Here is a 22,851-nt window from a genome sequence, read left to right as displayed (position 1 = left end):
GATAAATGTGACCATGGCGTGATAGCACACAAAATGAAGTCAATGGGAATAACCGGTAAAGTAGGACGCTGGATACTCAGTTTTCTGTCAAACAGGACTCAGCGAGTAACTGTCAACCATATAAAATCTAGTCCAAGTGCAGTGAAAAGCTCTGTACCTCAGGGTACAGTCCTTGCACCGCTGCTTTTCCTTATTCTCATATCAGATATAGACAAAAATACAAGTCACAGCTTCGTATCATCCTTTGCAGATGACACAAAAATCAGTATGAAAATTACCTCGGCTGAGGACATTGAAAAACTTCAAGCTGATATTAATAAAGTTTTCGACTGGGCATCAGAAAATAACATGATGTTTAACAGTGATAAATTCCAGGTACTCAGGTACGGTAAAAATGAGGACCTTAAACATAATACAGAGTACAAAACACAATCAAATGTACCCATAGTAGGAAAACAGCATGTAAAGGATTTGGGAATAATAATGTCTGATGACCTAACGTTTAAGGAGCATAACCAAGCAAATATTGCGACAGCCAGAAAAATGATAGGATGGATTACGAGAACTTTCAAATCCAGGGATCCCATCACAATGGTTGTACTCTTCAAGTCACTTGTGTTGTCCCGTCTTGAGTACTGTTCAGTATACTCACTTCCCCCTTCAGAGCAGGAGAGATTGCTGAAATAGAGGGAATACAGAGAACATATACGGCACGCATAGATGCAATAAAGCACCTAAATTATTGGGATCGTCTCAAAGCCCTCCAAATGTACTCACTAGAAAGAAGACGAGAGAGATATCAAATAATATACACCTGGAAGATACTGGAGGGCCAAGTACCAAATCTACACAGTAAAATAACAACGTACTGGAGTAAACGTTATGGAAGAAAATGTAGAATAGAACCAGTGAAGAGCAGAGGTGCCATAGGCACAATCAGAGAACACTGTATAAACATCAGAGGTCCGCGGTTGTTCAACGTCCTCCCAGCAAGCATAAGAAATATTGCCGGAACAACCGTGGACATTTTCAAGAGGAAACTAGATTTATTCCTCCAAGGAGTGCCGGACCAACCGGGCTGTGGTGGGTATGTGGGCCTGCGGGCCGCTCCAAGCAACAGCCTGGTGGACCAAACTCTCACAAGTCAAGCCTGGCCTCGGGCCGGGCTTGGGGAGTAGAAGAACTCCCAGAACCCCATCAACCAGGTATCAACCAGGTATCAGTATAGTGGCCTCGACGAGGACAAGGAAACAGGTAGCTTGTCAGAGGATCCCCATGGAAAGAGAGTAGAGAAAATGTCAAACTGTTTAATAATTGTAAACAAAGTCGGCAAAGATACAGAAAAGATGTACAGGTTCGTAAGTGCTTGCGTAACTGCTTCGTGAATCTGGCCTGGTGTGGAAAAAAAAACCCACTTAGACTAAAACTTAATACTAATTGAGATCAAAAGCATAAATTGAATTTTTATAAAAAGGAAAAAAGTAAGAAGAGAATGATAATAGTTACATGAAGGATAAAACAGCAGAAAATGCAACAGAACAGCAGAAGGAATTTTAACTAAATAAACAAGATTACAATTTTATTTAAGAGTATACATGGCAGATATCAGCAGTTAAACAAGTTAGTAAATAATCAATAATGTTTGAAAACAGCAAGACATAGGTTGACATTTAGGAGGTAACAGGTAGGTTACATGGAAGTTCAGGTATACTTAGTTTTTCTATAAAACTGGTTGAGAGAGGTACAGCCTTTGACATGATTGGGAAGGTCATTTCACATTCTGCAGTCCCTTGATTTGTAGAACATTTCTAGTGTGGTTAAGTCGCACTCTTAGGAATCTCAAATAGGTATTAGTTTCTGGTGTGGTTCCTATGAGTTCTGTTACAACCTTCTAGGAAGCTTCTAAGGTCAGGATTGACATTGCAGTTCAGAGTTTTAAATATATAGAGTACACGTTAGAGGATAGTGCAGTGACTTAATATCTAACATATTCGAAGATTTGAGTAAGGGTACTGAGAGCTGTCTGGGGCCAGAGTTAGGATATTGTTCTAATAGAAGCTTTGTGTTGGGTAATTAGAGGACTTAAATGATTTTGTGTAGTAGAACCCCAAGCGCAAATACCATAATTGAGATAAGGATAGATGAGAGAGTAATAGAGAGTCACCAGGGCAGGGCGAGATACATAATATCTGATCTTAGAAAGAATGCCAACAGTTTTAGAAACTTTTTTGACATGTTTAGAATGTCCCTGGAAATTCAGCTTGTTATCGATGAGAACACCAAGGAATTTGCCATCTACTTTGTTATTAATTTGTATATTGTTTATTCTTAGATTAATTTGATATGAGGATTTATTGCCAAACAAAATATAGAAAGTTTTGTCAATGTTAAGGGTGAGTTTCTTGGCAGTTAGCCAAAGATGGACTTTATTTAGTTCAGTATTCACTGTGACATTTAGAGCAAGAGGGTCAGGACTGGAGAAAATGAAGGTTAATTGTGTCGTCAGCAAACTGAATTGGTTTTTAGGTGTTGAGAGGCATTTGGAAGGTCATTAATGTAGATGAGAAAGATTAGAGGGCCAAGTATGCTGCCCTGAGGAACACCAATGTTGATGGGAAGGGTGGGAGAAATTGAATTATTCACAGAAACATACTGGAGCTTGTCAGTAAGGTAAGACTGAAGATATTGGAGGGAGTGACCTCTGACTCCATAATGATGACTCCATACTAATCAGTGCATCGTTAGTACTTTTTTAGGGGGTCGAAGCCATATTGGCAAGAGCTAAGTACTGTATATTGTGTTTGGCTAGATAAGAGTAAAGCTGCTTGTTGATTAGTTTTTCAAATATTTTTGACAAGTTTAGCAGGATTTATTTATTTATTTATTTATTTATTTATTTATTTATTTATTTATTTATTTATTTATATATATACAAGAAGGTACATTGGGTTTGAGAGAATACATTGGATAGTACAGTATTTACATTCTTGTAAAGCCACTAGTACGCGCAGCGTTTCGGGCAGGTCCTTAATCTAGCAGATAATTTTAAGTAGGTAATTTCAATCAGAATTGATAAATGATAAAGATACATTACAAGAGAAAAATGAGATGAGAGAGATAAGTAAGTATATTAAAGCACATTGTTATATTAAAGCTCTGATTGATTACATTGACAGCTTGATTAGTAATTTAAACAAGATTAATAGACACCATACAGCAGATTGACAGCACATATAAGACAGCAATGATCACAATGGTAAAGATGTTCAGAATGGGTACATAAAGATTGGGAGACTGGGTAGCAAAAGATACAGATAAACAAGATTTATAAACACCATACAACAGATTGGCAGCACATATAAGAAAACAGCAATGATCACAATGGTAAAGATGTTCAAATTGGGAACATAAAGGTTGGGAGATTGGGTAGCAATTGATACAGTGTAATTTTAAGGCAAAAAGTGAAAAACTATGAAGATGAAATTAGGTACTTTTTAGTATTGATTTTGAATGATGTAAAAGTTGGACAGCTTTTCAATTCAGTAGGGAGTGAGTTCCATAAACTGGGTCCTTTTATTTGCATAGAGTGTTTACACAGATTAAGTTTAACTCTGGGGATATCAAAGAGATATTTATTTCTGGTGTGGTGATAATGGGTCCTATTACATCTGTCCAGGAAGAGTTTCAGACAAGGATTTGCATTTAAGAACAGGGTTTTGTAAATGTAGTTGACACAAGAGAATTTGTGGAGTGAGATTATGTTTAGCATGTTTAGGGAGTTAAACAAGGGGGCTGTGTGTTGTCTGAAAGCAGAATTTGATATTATTCTGATAGCAGATTTTTGCTGGGTGATGATGGACTTGAGGTGGTTTGCAGTGGTTGAACCCCCATGCACAGATACCATAGTTGAGATAGGGATAGATTAGTGCATAATATAGAGAGATGAGAGCAGAGTTAGGAACATAATATCTGATTTTGGAGAGTATACCAACTGTTTTAGAGACTTTCTTAGTTATGTGTTGTATGTGGGTACTGAAGTTGAGTCTCTTGTCTAAGAATATGCCAAGAAACTTTCCATCATTTTTATTGCTAATGTTTACATTGTCAATCTGAAGCTGAATTGCATTTGTAGATTTGCTTCCAAATAGGATGTAGTAGGTCTTTTCTATGTTAAGTGTTAGTTTGTTGGATTGATATAAGTCTGAAGTTGTTAACATCAGTGACATGACCACATTTATGGACTGGGGTTAATCTCGTTTTTTTTTTTTTAGAATATGTGGAAAGGTTTGGACTTTTGAACAAATCCACAAGGGCCGTGACGAGGATTCGAACCTGCGTCCAAGAGCATCCTAGAAGCTGCCTTAATCGACTGAGCTACGACATGGTTAACTATATGTTTGGACCTTTGATTTGAATTGAAACGGTTGATACCATTATATGGTATATAATGGTATTTGGGAAGAATTCAGGAATTTTACCCAAACTGATTTACAGTTTAAAAAATAAGGCAAATATTTAAAATATTTTATTTCAGTCTTATTGGTCGTCAACATTGAAGCTAATTGTATATATTAGGAGTTAGAAACAGTCATATTATAAGAAAAAATATCCATGAAGGAAAAACGAAGAATTACAGAATTTTACCAAACCTGACCTGTAGTTAACAAATAATAAAACCAGAGGAGTACAAAGTTCTCTCTTCACATAACATTTGAATGTAACCAGCGGCCGCCTGCAGTTTCCAACAATACAATTTGTAATGAATATTAAAATCTAAATATCCGTACTATAGACAACAACTATCATTTATAACAGTCAAATTATGCAACGCATAGTCATTATTTGAAAGAGATGAATAAGCTGCGTGTGGTAAAGTATAGATGAGTATATATATAATATTGTGAGAAGGTGGCAAGAGCGGGAGGGAAGTGTTTGTTGTGGAAGTTGGGCGCCAAAACTGGAGCCTGGCGACGTCCTCCTTACTGGGGTGAGTCCTGCCCTCATTCTCACTCCTCTTGCCCCTTTATCCTCCACTACTGTACAGTGACACACGCATGCTACTCATACTGCCGGCAGACATATGCGTAGACTTGAGAGTATGAGACAAGTGACTATGGTCGCGGGTTACGGCCCGGGTCGCTCCTGGTTGTAGTATAGTGTTTGTACTCGCTTAACACTTTACCTTCAAATCAAATGTTTATTTAGGTAAAGTACATACATACAGGGGGTGATAGAGATTTTGATGGATTTATAGATAGAGCTAGTACATACAATGCCTAAAGCCACTATTACGCAAAGCGTTTCGGGCAGGAAAAACATTAAAGACTAAAACTTAATGGTAATTGAGATTAAAGTATAATCTCAATCACCTTCACAAATGTAATGAACTTTAGCCCTGTGTTTGTAGGCGTTATGTAGACCTACTCTACGATACATGCCTAAAGTATCTGGGTTGGTTCAAGTGAAGCAGTCGATGAGTGAAGCATCATAGAGAAGTGATGGTATCAAGCTTTCGTATAGATTTTAAAATATTAACCCCATTGTGTAATAAATAGTTCACTATACGTGTCACCTTGTATGGATACAACTCATATCGAACTGAAAATAGTTAACTAATGGATTTTAAAGTCAACCTAATTAAATAAATAATATACAATTTAAAATGATTTGACTTGTACGTTTAAAATAATTAAATATCTAAGCTGTTGTGTGCCCACAGTTGTACTACAGTATCATACCTCACCTTTATAAGGACATGTCTAGCTATGGAGGAAGTACAAGACAGCAACAGAAATCCTGCCAGGAACTGTTAAGGGCCTCGGAGCTAACACTACCGTGTACCAGACATGACACGACTCGTCTCGGAAACCTCTAAAATACTGAACAAGAGGGAGGATGTTAATCTAAGACCTCTAGATTAAAAGGTTACGTGTAATGCTGCCCGAAACGCTTTGCATAATAGTGGCTTTAGGCATTGTATGTACTATCTCTATAAATCCATCACTGTTTTGTATCTCACCTTGTATGTATGTACTTTACCTGAATAAAGATTTGATTTGATTTGATTAATGCATACATGCAAGGGGCAGAAGCTTCAGGCTCAGCAAGCCACAGTGTAGGCCAGAACATAGATACTTTTTCATGCATAGGGTTATAAACCCATGGAACTGCCTAGATGCTGATGCCATAAATACCAAGACCATGCATAACAGTTCAATATTGGGTTAAAAAATATCCTTGGGAACAATAAGGGGGACCTTTGACAAGCCACCAGTTTCCTGTCCCAGTCAAGGACAACTTAAGCTAGTACATCCTAACATGATAATGTATATATGGTTTAACGCACAGAAAATGAGCTTTGTTGAGTAGTGTTTGTGTACATTTTGACCATACCCTCCTGATACACGAGGTGCTTCACACACACCTTCAATCTGAACCTAATTTTTTCCTAGCATAGTACAGTATTTACACTCTTGTAAAGCCACTAGTACGCGCAGCATTTCGGGCAGGAGGTTCATTCACTATGTGCAATATAGTGAAGTATTTCTGCCAACACATTTAAACAAACCTAACCTGCCCTATCCTAATCTAACTATATATACCTGTTCTGTTGTAACTATATATACCTGTTCTAATCTAACCAAACTTAAGGAATATATCAAAGATTTTTTTTTACCTATGTTGTATTGTGTACATGATGCGTGACATCAATGTGACATGTTACTGTTACATCTGGGGCTCTCTGGATGCAGGTGACTTTATACCCAAGACTTTTCTAGCAGGTTTGAAAACCAATATAACCCTAACCCAACCTAACCTTGTAATATACCGTATACTGTTTTTAACAGTTAGGAAATGAGCATTGTTGAAGTTTGTGTGTACAATTTTAACTAGCTCATTAATTTCCAGAATACAATAAGGGACCAGACAAATTTATAAAATTGTTAGTTTTGTCTGGTACCAATGATATACTTAGCAGGTAATTTGAATTTGATAATTACTGTAATTCAATTAGTAAAGAACCTCTGGCAAGATATTCTTCTGTGGAAAAAATAGGAATACAGTATATAGATTGTGTAAATAGTAACTTGTTAAGTCAGAAACTTGACACATAGAAGACTGGCTGGTTAAAGGACAATCGAGCTATAACTCCTAATAAAATTATAATGATTTACTATATAAAAACATTACATTTTTAAATTTAACATTATATAATTTGTGCTATACTAGATGATGCTATACAGTACTGTATATACACAAATCAGCTATTAAAACAATAACAAACTCTAGACCCAGACAGCACTTGGCCATCTTACTTACATCTTTGAATATGTTAGATATTAAGTCACTGCACATCCTCTCAAGTGTACTCTATACAGTATATTTAAAACTGTGAACTGTAATGCTAATCCTGACTTTAAACACTTCCTAGAGGATTGTAACAGAACCCATGGGCACCACTCTAGAAACAAATATCTATTTGATATTCCAAGAGTGTGACCTAACCAAACTAGAAATGCTCTGCAAATCAAGGGTCCCAAAATGTGGAAGGACCTTTTGAGATAAACATACATAAATAAACAATATTAAGCTAGGCAGTTCTATTTATAGTTGTAAGCAATCCTGGTTGTTGTAGAGTAAAATTTAAATACTGTATGTATTACTTCACAGTACATCTTGAAGTTGGGGCTAGGGGTATTCCCAATCCTTTCATATAATTCAATTCGAGGGAGTCAGAACTGGAACTATTAAGGTTCTATTCTGTTGACTTAATAAAGGGGAAGCTAGATGTACAATAATTCCTATACTTTCTGATAAATAGTAATATTTGTACTTTGCCCGAAACGCATTGCGTAATAGTGGCTTTAGGCATTGTATGTACTAGCTCTATCTATATATCAATCCATTAATGTAACATCACTTGTATGTATGTACCTTACCTGAATAAACATATTTATTTATTTATTTTATTTACTATACCAGTAGAACTTAGGTTTCCAAATTGGATGCTCTGTGTAAATTGTATGGTTTCATCTTGGATAGGGTTACAGTGCATAATATACAGTACAGTAGTGCAGTTAACAATTTTAATTTACATTTATTATTATGAATGTTATTTTGATAACTTAGAGAAGGATAACCATTCATTGTACTTTTTTGTAATTTAATAGGGTTAAGTCCTGCATTACCATGCCACCCAACAAGAAGAAAAGTAAGGAAGCAGAGAAAGGAAAGGTAAAAGAAAAAGAAAAGGAGAAGGTTACAGAACCAGAAAAAGATGTGGTTGAAGATGTCGAAATGGAGGAGGATGATGACGAAGATGATGAAGGAGGAATCCGAATTGGGGACATATACCTGCCCCCGCCACCACTGCCAGCTTGTACATTTGACAGTACAGGTCCTAGATTGGTTATCACTCATATTGAAAATGAGTTTTTCAAGAGCTATGCTGGCAGACAGGCAAGGAAATTTCTAAATTTTAAATTTAATGTTTCATTTGTTCTTACCATAACAGCTTTGTAATTCAGATTCTGGTAACCCAAATCATCGAGTAATCTAACAGAGTTCATGAACAATTTTTTTACCTTTTTTGGGGGACCTTTTGACCCAAATAGGAATTTAGGTTAAATGGTATAAAAAGACTGAGATAACTGGAGACATTTGAGTGCTTCATTATTTAGGTCAAAAAGAAGTTTGGGTTACTCGATGAAATGTAGTGACCCATGCTCACCTCTTTATATGACTTATTCTACTATAAATACAATTCTTTAAAATATTCTAGACTGCTGGAAGTAAATTAGCAAAATGTATTTATTGTTTTACTCTTTTTGCAGGTTCTAGGACCATTTCACAAAAGCTTCACATCTATTGTTGGGCCAAATGGAAGTGGCAAAAGCAATGTTATTGATTCTATGCTTTTTGTCTTTGGTTACCGCGCTCAAAAAATTCGTTCCAAGAAAATATCCGTTTTAATCCACGACTCTGAGGAACATCATGATGTTCAGAGTTGCACAGTTGCTGTTCATTTTCAAAAAATCATTGACAAGGATGGTGATGATTTTGAAATTGTTCCAGATTCACAGTTTGTTGTGTCCCGCACAGCTTTTCGTGATAATTCGTCCTTTTATCAGATAAATGGAAAAAGATGTCAATTTAAGGCCGTTTCAAAAGAACTTCGGGCTCATGGTATTGATCTGGACCACAATAGATTCTTGATTCTTCAGGGTGAAGTAGAACAGATAGCCATGATGAAACCCAAGGCCTTGACAGAGCATGACACTGGCATGCTTGAGTTTCTAGAGGACATTGTTGGATCATCGAGATTCAAAGACCCTATAGAATTACTGTGTAAGAGAGTAGAGGAACTAAATGAAGCACGAGGGGAGAAGTTAAATAGGGTGAAATTAGTGGAAAAGGAAAAGGATGAGCTAGAAGGGCCCAAAGAAGCAGCCATAGAACACTTGAGACTGGAAAATGAAGTAACTCGGAAAAAACATTCTCTTCTTCAGTGCTATCACTTGGACTGTTCTCGAAGAAAGGAAAAGGCAGAGGCAAAGAAGCAAGAGATTGACGAAGGCATGAGCGAAGTGAAAAAAAAGTTAGAGGAGCTCGGTGTAAAGAAAAAGGAAAAGGAAGAAGAGATTAAGACTTTAGGCAAAAAATTAGAGAAAATTAGTAAAGCAAAGGATGAGTGTTCAGAAAAATTTAAGGCCTTGGAGAGTGAAGATGTTAAAATGCAAGAAGACTTTAAACACAAGAATCAGAAAAGGAAGAAACTAATGAGTCAGCTTATAACTGAGAAGAACAAATTGGAGGAGCTGAAGAAAGTGCCAGAAAAAAATGAAAAAGATATTGAAGAATGTGAGAACCTGAGAGATGAACTGGAAAATAACAGGAAGAAGGAAGAGGAAACATATCATAAAGTTATGTCTACTCTCAACTCTGAGACCCAGCAGTTGCAGGATGAAAAAACTAAATTTGAAACAAAACTTATTGACCTTAGAAAGGAAGTTGATGAAGCTAAGAGTGCAGTTGATATCGCTCAGTCAGAATTAGATATTTACCAGAGCACAGAACGAAGTGAAAAAAAGAAACTTGAACAAATTCTTGCTGGGTTAGAGAAGGCACAAAATACTGTCAGTGGTAGAAAAGATGAAATACAGAGTTTGAAAGATAGTATTCCAAAGTGTGATGAACAGCTAAAATGTGACATGCAGAAACTCCAACAACTGATTCCTGAACAGCAAAAGATTGAGGAGCAACTGCGATCTCATCGAGTAAAGCTGGAAGAAACTCGCAGTGCAATGCAATCGTCACGATCTCGGGGAAGGGTTTTGGATGCTATTATGGCACAAAAAAGTAGTGGAAATATTTCTGGTGTGTTTGGTCGCTTGGGTGACCTTGGTGGCATTGATGAAAAATATGACGTTGCAATTAGTACTGCATGTGGGCCACTGGATAATATTGTTGTTGATTCAGTGGAGACTGGGCAGAAATGTATTAACATTCTTAAGAAAAATAATGTTGGTACAGCTACCTTTATAGCTCTGGATAAGATGGAAAGATGGAGAAACCAATGTGAGAGATCAATGCAAACACCAGAAAATGTACCCCGCCTCTTTGATTTAGTAAGAATGAATGATGATAGGGTGAAAACGGCATTTTATTTTGCTCTGAGGGACACCCTGGTAGCTAATGATTTAGATCAAGCGTCACGGATTGCCTATGGAAGGGTGCGGCATCGTGTAGTAACTCTGAAAGGAGAGTTGATCGAACCTTCTGGTACGATGAGTGGAGGTGGAAGGTCTGTTAATCGTGGGCGCATGGGTAAGCAAGCTACCGTTGTAAATATTGATCCCAGAGAAGTTGAGTGTGTAGAGAAGAGAGTAGATGAGTTAACACAGCAGTCTGTACAACTTCGCAGAGATCGGACACAACTTGAAGAATCTGTCCAGAAGCTAACAAGGGATTTGAAGTCAATGCAATTAGATATTCAGAAGTACAAAATGGAAGTTGATGCAGCTGAGCAGCAACTTGTATCTCTCCAGAACCAGAAAAAACAACAGGAAGAAAAAGTTAAATCTATTAAACCAGATCTAGCAAAGATAAAAAAAATGGAAAAGAATATTGAGGAGAAGATGAAGATCTATAAAGAAGCGTCAACTTCTGCTCAAGAAGTTGAAGCAGAAGTGACTAAAATTCACGATCAAATAATGGAGGTAACTGGAGGGAAAATGAAGGGTCTCAAGAAATCCTTGGACAATGTCAACAAAAAACTTGAGAAGGTTAATGTAGAAATTACCAGGCTTCAGGTTAGTCCATTTCCTTGTATATATAATATATATTGTACAGTTCAATTGAACTTTTTATAACTGTGAGGTTTGAATGAAGGTAAACTGGTTAAGTGGATTTGATAAATGGAGTGACATGTATACAAGAAAATACTTGAGGAATTAAAAAAAATTAGTTGTGTAAAAGTCAGAAGACCCTATTATGTGGAAGTGAGTGATCAGTTCAGAGATATACCATGTAATGCTCAAGATAAGAGATGTTAGTAGAGATACAACAGGAAATATGTTGTGCAGCCGTGATAATACAGGTATTGCTGACTACAAATGCTAGTAGAGAAAACTGCCTTGAGTCTTAAATTAAATATTTTGGTGTTTGAGGTATATACAAGGAGTTCCAAAATTTTCAGTCATATAACAAAATAATGAAATGTGTGTGAATTTATTGTTGTACAGTATTTTATTTACAATGTGTTTGCTGTGTTCACCATTATAAGTATGACTGAATGACATCTGGAGTGATGGTGTTGTGTGAATGACATCTGGAGTGATGGTGTTGTGTGAATGACATCTGGAGTGATGGTGTTGTGTGAATGACATCTGGAGTGATGGTGTTGTGTGAATGACATCTGGAGTGATGGTGTTGTGTGAATGACATCTGGAGTGATGGTGTTGTGTGAATGACATCTGGAGTGATGGTGTTGTGTGTGTCGGTGATGCACTCCTGCACACGGTCAGCACTACAGACATGGTGTGATAGAGGAAGTTTTACAAGTGAGTAACCATTGTAAAATCAGAAGACAGTGAAACTAAAATGGGAGACAAGTTGTTTGAATACACAATAAAATTACTTTTTCTCTCCAAGATGTTTAGTTTTCTCTTTCAGAGTGGTGCAAGTATTGCGCTAAATTGATGCTGATGAATTTGATGCAAGCTGAATTTATGATGGGTGATCAATATTTTACTTGGTTAAATATTAGTCGGTTTTGAAATTAGTTTAATATCCTTTCTAAACAAGTCTCACATTGTGAATACAGTGTTGTAAACTTTCATGTGTCAACTAGCTGGAACATGTATAATATGTTGTGTGTATCAGTGTCCTTTGATTATTTAAACAAAATCCTGCACAGTGACTGGAATGCTAATTTAGTTTTGAAAAGCTTGGCATTTAAAAAAAATATATTTTTCTTAGATAAAAGAATAATAGGCATAATATAAACATTTAATACTTATTGGCAAGGTTAAAACAACTGCTGAGATAGCAGTTTTTATAAAGTAAATTTGTAAATAATTTATCAGTGATGATATGAAGTATGTTTAATATTGTGATTCATACACATAATGTGAATTGACTTACTACCCTAGTCTCCGTTAGTATCTTAGAATTATTCACTCTAGTGTGTTTGTGCGCTTTCATTTTTGTTATAAATAAATGATAGGAATCCAAGAGAGGTAGAAATGTCACCACTCTCCTTTTATTTCACGTGTGAGAGTCGAGTTGTTTATTTTTAAGCCCGTTATTAACACTTATTCTTACTCTTTTCATATTTATATTAACTTTCCATCTTGCGGAGTTATTAGGATGACTGCTTTAGTCTCCTATTACACTATATACTGTATACATTCTATTTTCCAGGTGGCTATCAAGACTGCTCAACGTAATACCAAAAAAACTGAGGAAAAGATAGCTGGAATGGAAACAGAAATCACCGAGGTACAAAATGAATTAGTTAGCATGCAGGCTAAGCGTACTGAGATTGAAGGAGAAGCTACACAAGTGCTGGAGCAGTTGCAGACTGTAACGGTATGTAATTTTCTTCTCAGCAAATGCATTATATTTTTGTTTATACACACATTTCTGTACATATAGTACTTACACAAGCATATGAGAACAAAGAAAGGGAAGGCTTTGAGATAACAGTAAGGGTCTGACCTGCCATGCAGGTATTGTAGTTGTCCAATTTCTCCCACCCTGCTAAGTTTCTTTCGTAATGACACATTAAATGTTTATTCACTAATTTACATTTGTAAAGTTAGTTATTGCATTATAGCTATGATTTCTTATATCTAAATGTTGAGAAAGTAATGTTCTAATGTAAAGATTGAGAGAGGTTTGTGCCATATATGTACAGCATTATTAGATGGGGTACCCAGCACTTCCTGGTTCGACCCTGTGCCCAGGCCTGCCCCACACACACCCTTACTGGTCAGGGAGCTTGAGCCCCCCGACCAGTAACGGGAGTCGGGCCACCTTAGAGGCGTTAAATATGCCAAAGCTAGATGAAAGAAGAAAAAGAGAGGATATGATCATCACTTACAAAATAATATTGGGAATCGACTAAGTTGACAGAGGAATTCTTGAAACCTGCAACTTCAAGAACAAGAGGTCACAGATTCAAACTTAGAAAGCTAAGGTGCTGAATAAATATTCAAAAGTTTTTTTTGCAGAGAGATAGACAGTTGGAACAAGTTAAGTGAGAAAGTAGTGGAGGCCAATACCGTCAATAGTTTCAAAGTATGACAGTACCGGGAAGATGGGACACCAAGAGCGTAGCTCTCATCCTATAACTACACTTATGTAATTACACTCGCGTGCATACATATGTATGTATGTATATAATATACTAAGGCCAACATATTTCTTCTTGACAGCATAAATCAGTGGAGTTTGAAGAAAAAGTTGGTGAATTGAAGGCTGAACATGAGGTGTTCGTCAAGAAAGAGAACAAAATAAAATCCAGTAAAATTGAGATTGATCAGGAGCTGGAGAAATATGAGGGTATCATCAAAGAGAACAAGGCTAAGATGTCCCATTGGAGTAAACAGGTTTGTATGCTTCTGTCTGCTATGTTTGTCATTTTGTTAACATGGTACAGTATATATTACTGTAATTTTAATTTTTTATAGTAAATACTATTGGTAGGATTTTATGTGACCTGAGTCCATGTAGGTTATAAATATACTGTTGGAGTGCCCGGGAGGACATCTGGTACTAGTGACAAGAGAAGGCCAGGAGAGGTTGTATGAGAAGCAATGCCACCTGCTTCCCCATGGAGATGGTGATATATCTGCTCTTAATAAGGGAGGGGAATGGGGGAAAGTTGGAAAACCTGGAGAGAATGGCCACAAAAAGCTCTAGGTTCCCAGAGAAATAACATTGCCCACAGTACCTTAACAACCGGCAAAAGTGTCTTGACTGTAGTGCAATAAATAGTTAAGATTGTCTCCCACTTGTTTCAGTCCATCACAACTGATTGCAATTTTAAAAGGAAGGACATACACCCTTTGGAGGTTTTATAGTCATTTCCCACATGGACTCGTATTCTGACATTAGGCACTGAGCCCTTCATATTTATTTATCTCTTAGTATGCATATTGCATATCTACTTTCCAATGTGGCTGTTTTGCACGTTCAACTAAATATCTTGGTTTCATACGCAATTATTACAGGCTTTTGATTTGGAGCTAGTCCCTTTTAAATATTTTTCCAAGTGTACATTTTAATGTATTTTGCTTCTCCATTCATGGAATTCAATTTAAAGGATTTTAAGCATTTTTAACAATTTGTAAATTTAAATGAATAGATCCAGGCAGTAAATGCTCTCTGCATAGTCTTCATCCTTGCATTTTTTTGTTTTTGTTTTTGGCAGCCTAAAATGTAAGTCACCATTTCTAGTCATTAACATTATTTTCTATTAACAGCTGAATCGACTTGAGCTGACAGAGATTCCAATTGATAAAGATGGTGAGGACGAAACCGAGCTAGCTATCCAACCACCAGAAGTTCTTGATAAACTGGACCCAAAGCAGCTTCAGTATCAACTGACCATGTTGGAGGAGAAGCTGTCACAATCAAAACCAAACTTGGCTGTTGTTCACGAATATCGTAAAAAGGTACTGTATTATGAAACAAAATACTGTATCTTCACTCAGTAATACTGTACTCGAAAAATACCAGTATATGTACATGTACTTTTTATACAACTTTCATTCACTGGAAACTGGAAACCCCAAAAGTATTCTAGTTCTGTATGTAATATTAAAAGGTACATGTTTGCACGCTGTCCATACATGCTCTCTTGTGTGTACATGTGTAGTTTTGCCTCCTAGACCATGCATGGCTAATGGGCTCTGCCTGTTCATTTGGTGGCCATGTAATACAATGGTTCTCAACCCACCTGATTTTTTTAAGCCTACTTTTAAATTTATGTTTGAGATTAGCCTCAACAACTGTTTCTTACTGGTTCCATTTGTTCATTACTGACTAACTTATTTAGTGTTAGTTTTCCTGAAAGTCTAGTTTCCTTTCTTGTCCTCTCTCTCACTTTTGGTCATACTAAGCAGCGCTTTCTCTATAGTACTGTGTCAATATCCTTCACTCTTATGTTGTGTAAATAACTTAGGAAAGCTGTTCCCCAATATGGAATTTATAAAATATGCATACAAAATTAATTTTAACAAATATTTGCTTTGTAAAGTATAGCTTTAAATATGGAAAACATAATACAAGAAAATTATATTTGTCATATGAAGAATTTATAGCATATGTTATATATGTAAATTGAAAAAATGTTCCATCAAGAATTGAAATGCATTTATTCAAATTACCAATATATATAAATACTGTACCGTGTTAATTTTGTTCTATTTCTGACCTTCCTGGAAGGAGCTGATACTGTGTTGTCTAAGGTAAGGAAACAATCAAATGATCACTCACCTTTGTATCACTTTCAGGAAGAGATCTACTTGCAACGCGTAGCTGAACTTGACGAGATTACTCGTCAGAGAGATGAGCAAAGGAAATACCACGAGGATCTTAGAAAGCAGCGTCTAAACGAGTTCATGGCAGGTTTCACCATTATATCCAACAAACTCAAGGAGATGTATCAGATGATAACTTTAGGTGGAGATGCTGAGCTTGAGTTGGTTGACTCCCTTGATCCATTCAGTGAAGGCATTGTTTTCAGGTAAGCATGGAAATATTTACTCTACCTTGGTTAAATTATAGTAGTTACAAAAGTCTCACTGAAATCGTCCAGTATTTTTAGGAAATTCTATTCACAAATAATTGGGTTGTAGGGTCATAGAACAACAGTTAGTATTTTAGGAAATTGCAGAAGTGAGATTTATCTTGATTTATAACTAAGAATTTGTATATTGTAACGTACACACAAAGTGAGATGAATTAAGTTACAAGAGAGGGATTTGTCTTAGTTTGATTTTGCTTAGTTTTTGTGCTTAGTTTCAGAAGGTATTGGGGTTTTACCAATATAATATTTAAACCATAATATTATACTGGTGTAATATTGTGGTTTTGTTATACTGTACTGGTATAATATATCTTAAGGGGCCAGCTGTGGTCACTGAAACAAAAAAAACTTTTGTTGTTCTTAACATAGTTAACTCAACACATTTTCTCTGGGTTTCCCTGCTTTTTTTAGTATTAATATGACTTTCGAGTCTTGTGTATAGTACCAGGAATGTCAGTAGCATCAGGAATCAGCAGGTAGACTCTTCCAAGCTATAATATCCTAAAAATAACTAAAGCCCATTTGCCAAGATTAAGTGTGGAGGAGTAGTTATAGTTACTACATCATTGACATATTTGTGTTTCCTTTGACAACCCTGGTAGTATTCCTGGTGCTCACTGAGGACAGCTGTCAGGTGCTTGTGACTGTCCTTGTGCTGGTCTCTGAAGACAGCTGTCAGGTGCTTGTGACTGTCCTTGTGCTGGTCTCTGAAGACAGCTGTCAGGTGCTTGTGACTGTCCTTGTGCTGGTCTCTGAAGACAGCTGTCAGGTGCTTGTGACTGTCCTTGTGCTGGTCTCTGAAGACAGCTGTCAGGTGCTTGTGGCTGTCCTTGTGCTGGTCACTGAAGACAGCTGTCAGGTGCTTGTGACTGTCCTTGTGCTGGTCTCTGAAGACAGCTGTCAGGTGCTTGTGACTGTCCTTGTGCTGGTCGCTGAAGACAGCTGTCAGGTGTTCTGATTCTTGTGTACTCATTTCTGGCTCCCTATTTGCCTCAGTAGCCATGTTCCTATACATTATCCGTGCCTTTTTGATCTTATTCTGTTCCTCCTTACACTGTTGAACCGTGGATTTGCTGTTTATTGTTGGACATTAATTTCTGTTTAAATTAATAGCTCTTTAAAAAAAAACTTGGTGTGTTCATTTAGATAATTACGGTGTAAATTGTAGTAATGGATATGTAAGAGGTCAAGTGATAGGCATGTGAAGACATTGACTGTTAGTGTGCTGCCATTTTCCATGATGTGATCAAAATTAGAAAATAGGCATGCATGTCTTGTTCACCAAACAATTGATAGTACTCGCCTATGTGAATATAGATAAAGCTTTCAGGTATTAAGGAAGGTTTTTACATTATTATGCTAGATGCTTTTTCTAAAGTATCATGAACCTATATGCTACCCTGTAAAGATTAGGAAAGTTAGATTATTTGCTAAATACGATGAAACTCATTAGGTATATAATCGTTGGAGAGAGGAATGCCTTCTATAGAATACAATTAAAAGTTTTCAAGTATGGATATATTTTTATATTGTGACAATTGATAATAACTATAAAATTATTTGTCCTTTAAAAAAGGATAAATTCCATTTTCATTGTGTGAAATTATTAGATGAAGATTCCATATACTTATTTGTCTGGTTGTGCTTGTTAATTAACACAGTTTATTGCATTAAAATATATTTTTCAGTGTTCGTCCACCCAAAAAATCTTGGAAAACTATTACTAATTTATCTGGCGGTGAGAAAACCCTTTCATCGTTGGCACTGGTATTTGCTCTCCATTACTACAAACCAACGTCTCTTTACGTCATGGATGAAATTGATGCTGCACTTGACTTTAAGAATGTTTCCATCGTTGGCAATTACATTAAGGTATGGATTTTTTTGTAGTTTGTGTAATGCATTAATTTATTCACTGGTGGTGATACCCAACATCGCTCGGGTGACAGAACGCATGTCTCCACATTACACTATCTTCATCACTGTATCCATCTTCACTACACACAATCATCACTTTAATTGTCTCCTACACAGAAGCAAACATCATTGTAACCTACTACAGTCATCTTCACTTAATACTGTTTTCAACACTAACCATATTCACTAGCTGAACAACGCTCAGTGCCCCAGCTACAACCATTATCACTATCTTCCGTCTCCTTCAACACCTTCTGGTTTCTTCACCACTTTCCCTACCTTTTACCACCTTCCATTTCCTTCCCTACTCTGTGATGGCTATGTAGTTCTGTGAACTGCAAAAACAAACAGCCTCATAAATCAGGCAATCACAAGGGAAGGCAGAGATAGAAGAACTAACAAAATTGTTCACATATACAGTAATACACAGGTAAAAGTACTTCTCAATATTGCATCGTGTAAGCCTGGCAGATGCTGGTCAAAGTCATCTACAGTATCTTATCCCCAGCAGTTTCCTTCATAGGTTAGTCTATATTGCAGTAGAAATACTTTAAAGCATATAATGTGCACAATGTAATATAACAATAAAACACTTTCTGAAGCAATATCCTAGAAAATTTGGACATTAATTAAACCTTGCATTATCAAAGGGCAATTGCCAATGTACGAGTGTGTGTGAAACAGAAGTCGGTGGAGGTGAGAGTTGAGTATGAAAGAGTTGAATGTGGGAGCATGAGAGAATTGGGGGGAGGAGTGGAATGTGTTTTGTGTTAGAGAAGCTGACAGCTACTAATTGCATTGTTGACAGGAAGAGACCTAGGGAGGGAAGAATGCAGTGTTTTGGTCTTAACAGTTCAAGTCTGCTCATCTGAACCAAAGGTTGCAATATTACAGCTCCATGGCTGCCACAATAATAGTACTTTTGTGTGAATAAATATTAACTTTCTTCTACAAACATTTGATGCTGGTTTTGTAAGGGCAATGTATGATTTGAAACATAAGCATTTCTCAAATTAGGGATTTAAGTGCATACAATGTTAAAGTATTGATGGACATTCTGCCAATACCAATTAAGCATATTATTTAAAAAATAAACATATGTTGGTACATGTCTAATTCATATTGTGAGACTAAGATTAAGGTAGAATTCTTGTAAGTCAGTTTTGTTTCACTTAATTTACAATGGGAATTTATAATTGTTTTTGTTTCTTCCAACAGGAACGCACAAAGAATGCCCAGTTTATCATCATCTCATTACGATCACAAATGTTTGAGTTAGCAGACAGACTAGTTGGCATCTACAAGACATACAATGCCACCAAGTCTGTAACTATCAATCCATCTAAAATAGGTGTTAGCAGCAACAACAGTGAAAAAGCCAACACTGCCTCTGGGGGTGTGAACCAGACACTTGTGGTACCTCCAACTTTAGCCGAGAGTAGAGCTTAGAAAAAATGTAAAATATTTTATAACTATTTTTATAAGAATTTTTTTGTTTTAAGGGTCTTATTGCTTTATGGTATAGTGATTGTAAATCACATTATGTATATTTTAAAATTCAACCGTATTTGAGGGTAGGGGTGGCTGGATGACAGTATAAAGAACTTTGAATTAAATTAAGTGTACAGTATATTAAACATTTCCATTGAAATTTAGTTATCTATATAAATATTTTGATACATCTTGAAATATGTGTTTTTAATAGGAATGCTACATTACTTATCTTTACTGTCTGTGTTAGAATGATTGCAATGTCAAGGTGTTGCTGCCGTGTTACGAGTGAAAGATTGTCCTGTGATCTATTCAGATGTCTTCAGGTCTTAGACCACCAATTTTTGGGTTTCACATTTCTCTAAAAAGTATGATTAATATATATATATATATATCTGAAAGTGAAATTCAAATGTCCCATGCATTCAATGAACATTTAAGATTTTTTTTTTTTTGTGATGTACATGTTACAGTAATGTTAATGAAAGAAGTAAAGCAGTGTGTATGCCTCTGCCTACTGGCAACATGTATTTTATAATTATCCTTTATAAGCTGTAAGGTTAATTTTTTTTTATTCTTTAATTTGTATGCAGCTTTATTTATTTTTATTTTTTTTTTTTTTTTACATGTAGCTTTAGAAGCACAGTATTTAATCTCATCTTGTGCACATTTTAAGAATTGTATCAACTCTTTTCTTAGTTTTATTTGTTAATGTCTACTCACTCACTCGCTGCATGAAGTATGTAAAACAGACATCTATTATACAGGCCACATTCATGTTTAGTTCTGTTGGATAAAAATTTTATTTTATCATTCCTTTTTATGTAATGTAAATTCAATAATCATTGAATATGCTAAATTTTGCAAACATTTTGTATATACAGTACTGTATTTACAGTAATAACAAAAGTTGAAGGAATATTTCCCATTTTGTTTCTTTTATAGCCACGTCCTGTAATGAAGTGTAGAGCTCAAATTTTAAACTTTACATGAAAGGGTAGTAGTGTTGACCAGACCACACACTAGAAGGTGAAGGGACGACGACGTTTCGGTCCGTCCTGGACCATTCTCAAGACCATTCGACTTGAGAATGGTCCAGGACGGACCGAAACGTCGTCGTCCCTTCACCTTCTAGTATGTGGTCTGGTCAACATACTTTAGCCACGTTATTGTGAGTCATCGCCGGCAAAGGGTAGTAGTGATTTGGAGCCAGAAATTTATTTGGGATTTTAATGGACATAGGAGTTTTAAAACATTATTCAGCAAGAACTGAATATTTTAGAAATACTAGTAGAGTGTGTACATCTGTGATGGCTTTATTACCTGAATGACTAAGCTAATTTGAATGATAAATTTGACGGGAAGAGCAGTGTAATAGAGGGACATTCTTTCTGTCATTCTCCATGGTTAATACTAGTTCATAAAATTGTTGTAAAATTTGGCATATACAGCGGATTCCTATTTTATATTGAGGGTGCAGGCCTGGAAACAACCTCGTGTAGTATAGAATCTTATTAAATGTTAAGAACCTCTTGGTAAAATTAAAGTTTGTTCCGAGCCAGTGAATTTTTGTACAAAATAATAATAAAAATATTAACACTGCAAATTGAAATTTTAATTTAAAATACTGTAAAATATCACTGTTAACTAGTTTGGCTTTAAAATGTATGATGTGTACAGTAATTTTCTTTAAAAATTATTAGTGGAGACAGCTTCATGAGGTAGGGACACGAGGAGATCGTTGCCCTTAGAAGGAGAACGAGAGTGGCGTCAAGTCCTCATTTTACCCCAACCAATTTTATGCTGGTAATATGGCTTCTCATTGCTGTTATTAGGTATTCTGCCTCAAAGTTACGTTCTTATTGGTTGTGACATAGGGACATTTTGGGTGTGGTTTCCTTGCTGTCTACGGGAGCCGAGCGGACAGCACTCTGGACTTGTGATCCTGTGGTCCCGGGTTCAATCCCGGGCGCCGGCGAGAAACAATGGGCAGAGTTTCTTTCACCCTATGCCCCTGTTACCTAGCAATAAAATAGGTACCTGGGTGTTAGCTGTCACGGGCTGCTTCCTGGGGGTGGAGGCCTGGTCAAGGACCAGGCCACGGGGACACTAAAGCCCCGAAATCATCTCAAGATAACCTCAAAATGGTGGTGCTGCTGCTTGGGGCCAGCCTTCACCCATCACTCACCTGATGCACTAATTTTTAATCCAATAATATATGGAGTTCACCTCCCGTATTTTTTTTTTTTTTCCAGCTATAGGTTGTGGCTTCTATAAATAGGCTCATCCCCACAAAAGGTATATACAAAAAAAAAATTTGAAATTGTATTTTCTATTACATGTCTAGTAAGAGATCTGATCTGACAGATCAGGTCTCCCTGATCTGACCAACTGTACAGTTAAACAAAATTTTGGTGGTGAAAACAAAACAAAAAATAATTTGTTTCCCATTTTCTAATAACATGGTTCAAATAATCGAAAACCAAAGTATTGTATGTTTGTTAACAAGACGTGTTATTTAATTTCTTTAAACGACAAAAATTGTTAATGACTTCATATCTCTTTCCGTAGATATGAAGTCATTAACACTTGAGCAGTCTACCATAAATGTCCCGGGCCTCGCCCAGCGACACCTAGATTTTTTTTGGGGGGGGGGGGAGGTTTACTGTATAACTTAGAATTTGATATCAAAATGATCGCAAAGGAATGTTCTCGAGCTGGGTGGAGACTCTGTGGTTTTCTGGGCATTAAGTGTGGTTTTCTTAAAGTCCAAATTTTGAGATTGGGTAACACATTATAGTATCAGAAAATTTACTGTAGAAGAACAGAGGAGGCATTTTAGTGTTGTGGGATGCTAGTGTTACAAATATTTTTTAATTTGAAAAATATAAAAAAATTAATCATTATATTTTATGCTGCAATATAAAAAATGGCTCAATATGCCAGATTTGTTCTAAATGTATAGCACAGTATATTATAAATGAAATAAATAAGCATATTTTTCAAGAAAGTTGTATATTTGTCTGTAAATGCAAGGAAAAATTATTTCAAATTTTCTTCTTCATTGATTTGTGCTGTTTTCATGATGATATTTTTTCTGCCATTATTAATTATAGGATAGATGA

At 36.2% G+C, this 22,851-nt stretch overlaps 1 protein-coding gene across 2 annotated transcripts; it reads left to right on the top strand.

Moving 5' to 3' along the window:
• The first annotated feature begins 4,868 nt into the window (after window positions 1-4,868).
• On the top strand, window positions 4,869-21,332 carry glu (structural maintenance of chromosomes 4-like protein gluon). 2 transcript variants are annotated; one of them, XM_045768056.2, is made up of 9 exons: window positions 4,869-4,987; window positions 8,172-8,460; window positions 8,835-11,312; window positions 12,925-13,092; window positions 13,941-14,114; window positions 14,991-15,182; window positions 16,023-16,255; window positions 18,007-18,190; window positions 19,454-21,332. In XM_045768056.2, exons 2-9 carry the CDS (start codon window positions 8,191-8,193, stop codon window positions 19,682-19,684), a joined length of 3,930 nt encoding a protein of 1,309 aa, XP_045624012.2. In that variant the 5' UTR covers window positions 4,869-4,987; window positions 8,172-8,190; the 3' UTR covers window positions 19,685-21,332. The 2 variants fall into 2 exon arrangements, with proteins under 2 accessions (XP_045624012.2, XP_069178104.1); XM_069322003.1 differs by lacking the exon at window positions 4,869-4,987 and adding an exon at window positions 5,001-5,096.
• The last annotated feature ends 1,519 nt before the right edge of the window (window positions 21,333-22,851 follow it).

This window comes from Procambarus clarkii, chromosome 10, assembly GCF_040958095.1.
Source record: "Procambarus clarkii isolate CNS0578487 chromosome 10, FALCON_Pclarkii_2.0, whole genome shotgun sequence".
Taxonomy (NCBI): domain Eukaryota; kingdom Metazoa; phylum Arthropoda; class Malacostraca; order Decapoda; family Cambaridae; genus Procambarus; species Procambarus clarkii.
Note: the sequence above shows the minus strand (reverse complement) of the source record. Positions and strands in the feature narration are given on the sequence as shown.